Below are 1,307 nucleotides of genomic sequence, written 5' to 3'. Positions count from 1 at the left end.
CACCAAATTATTGGTTTAAATTTGTAATTATTAATGAAAGTTGATTCAAAATTTTCCATAAATAAATTACTAAAAAATGGGGATAGTGGTGACTACGCAGTTCTTATTGCGAAATAAGAGCACTATTTATCAATCTGTAATAAAAGAAGTTGGAAAATTCTGCCTTTTTTAAAGAAACATTTTTGAGGCGAAATACCCAACAAGCAGTTTGTAAAAAAATATTTTTATTAACACATTGATATTGCGCAGTTCGACGCGACTTTGATCACACGAAGTCAATCGGTATCAAAACACTTTCAACAACTCAAATTTTTATCTGGCATTTATTGACTTTGTAATTCTGCTTTTCGCCCTGTTTTAAATTGCCTCGAAAACCGCAGTAGGGCTGTAAAAATTTCAATTTCTAGTAAGATTTTGTAGATTTTACGCCCCTTTACTAAAGTTGATTTAGGTTCATGAAAATCGTTCAAAAACCCGCTGAAGAAATTAAAAGTCCCAAGAAGCTCCAACTGGAAGGGTTTCAAATGTTTTGCAACTTTTACGAAATTTTTAAACTCCCCACATACATATAAAGGGTGCGCCCATTCTGACGCTTGTTAGAGCAGTTTCCCAATCTTCAGAAGTGCTTCGCACGAAATCTCGCATAAATCCAGTGCAAGCTGAGGCTCAAAAAAATCTTCTGAGTCTACATTAAGCAAGTCGCTTACCAGCTGTACTGTACGCGTAGCGTTCCAGTTAAATTGATCAGCTCTGAAGCTGGAGTGGTAAGTTCTGAAGTTGAGGCGGATATTTGCGAGCCTGGCGACGTCAGCGGTTTGCTTGCAGCTATTTCATATGTGGGTCTACAAAACTCTCGTGCGTACCTTTATTTTGCCCAAAGAAAACCCGAACTACTCACCGATACCGTAAAATGATCACGCTGGCACTCACGATGGTATAAGCCAAAAGAGTGCCAATCGACATGAATTCAACCAGTTTTTCCAGGTCAAATAGAAGCGCAATGACTGCGGATGCAAATGCCGAAATCACTAAATTCACCTGTGGGATTTGAGTTTTGCTGTTCACATTGCCTGGAATTTGTCTAAATTTTAACGAATCTCTTCAGTCGGTGGCTGGTGTTGAAGACGTACCAAGAAACCCAAAAAGTAGTCCATCAATGGCCATTGAGTACATACATCTGGGAAGGGCAAACAGGGAGCCAAACAGAGTGGTGGTCATTCCACAGATTGCGCCTAAAGACACCATGTATTTCACCCAGGGCAAACCGGCCAAGGAAAACGCATCTGGCAAAGCTGCGCTAGAATAGG

The 1,307-nt window shown here is 39.9% G+C and overlaps 1 protein-coding gene across 1 annotated transcript; it reads right to left on the bottom strand.

The window, feature by feature from the left end:
- Positions 1-686: 686 nt before the first annotated feature.
- LOC125503282 (high affinity cationic amino acid transporter 1-like) lies at positions 687-1,298 on the bottom strand. Its single transcript, XM_048663349.1, has 3 exons — positions 1,131-1,298; positions 899-1,070; positions 687-842 (listed from the first exon to the last, which is right to left on the bottom strand). The coding sequence occupies exons 1-3, from the start codon at positions 1,243-1,245 to the stop codon at positions 704-706; spliced, it is 426 nt and encodes a 141-aa protein (XP_048519306.1). The 5' UTR covers positions 1,246-1,298; the 3' UTR covers positions 687-703.
- Between the last annotated feature and the right edge of the window lie 9 nt (positions 1,299-1,307).

Source organism: Dendroctonus ponderosae, unplaced genomic scaffold, assembly GCF_020466585.1.
Source record: "Dendroctonus ponderosae isolate FM_Combo_2020 unplaced genomic scaffold, Dpon_F_20191213v2 Dpon_F_20191213_1652, whole genome shotgun sequence".
NCBI lineage: Eukaryota > Metazoa > Arthropoda > Insecta > Coleoptera > Curculionidae > Dendroctonus > Dendroctonus ponderosae.
Note: the sequence above shows the minus strand (reverse complement) of the source record. Positions and strands in the feature narration are given on the sequence as shown.

What these genes read in the sequence shown, in the direction of transcription:
- LOC125503282 (XM_048663349.1), bottom strand. Translation starts at nt 1,245, where the DNA reads ATGGTGTCTTTAGGCGCAATCTGTGGAATGACCACCACTCTGTTTGGC. An exon ending in ACTACTTTTTGGGTTTCTTG is followed by an intron (nt 1,071 to 1,130) that starts GTACGTCTTCAA and finishes GACAAATTCCAG; the next exon opens with GCAATGTGAACAGCAAAACT. An exon ending in GTGATCATTTTACGGTATCG is followed by an intron (nt 843 to 898) that starts GTGAGTAGTTCG and finishes AGAGTTTTGTAG; the next exon opens with ACCCACATATGAAATAGCTG.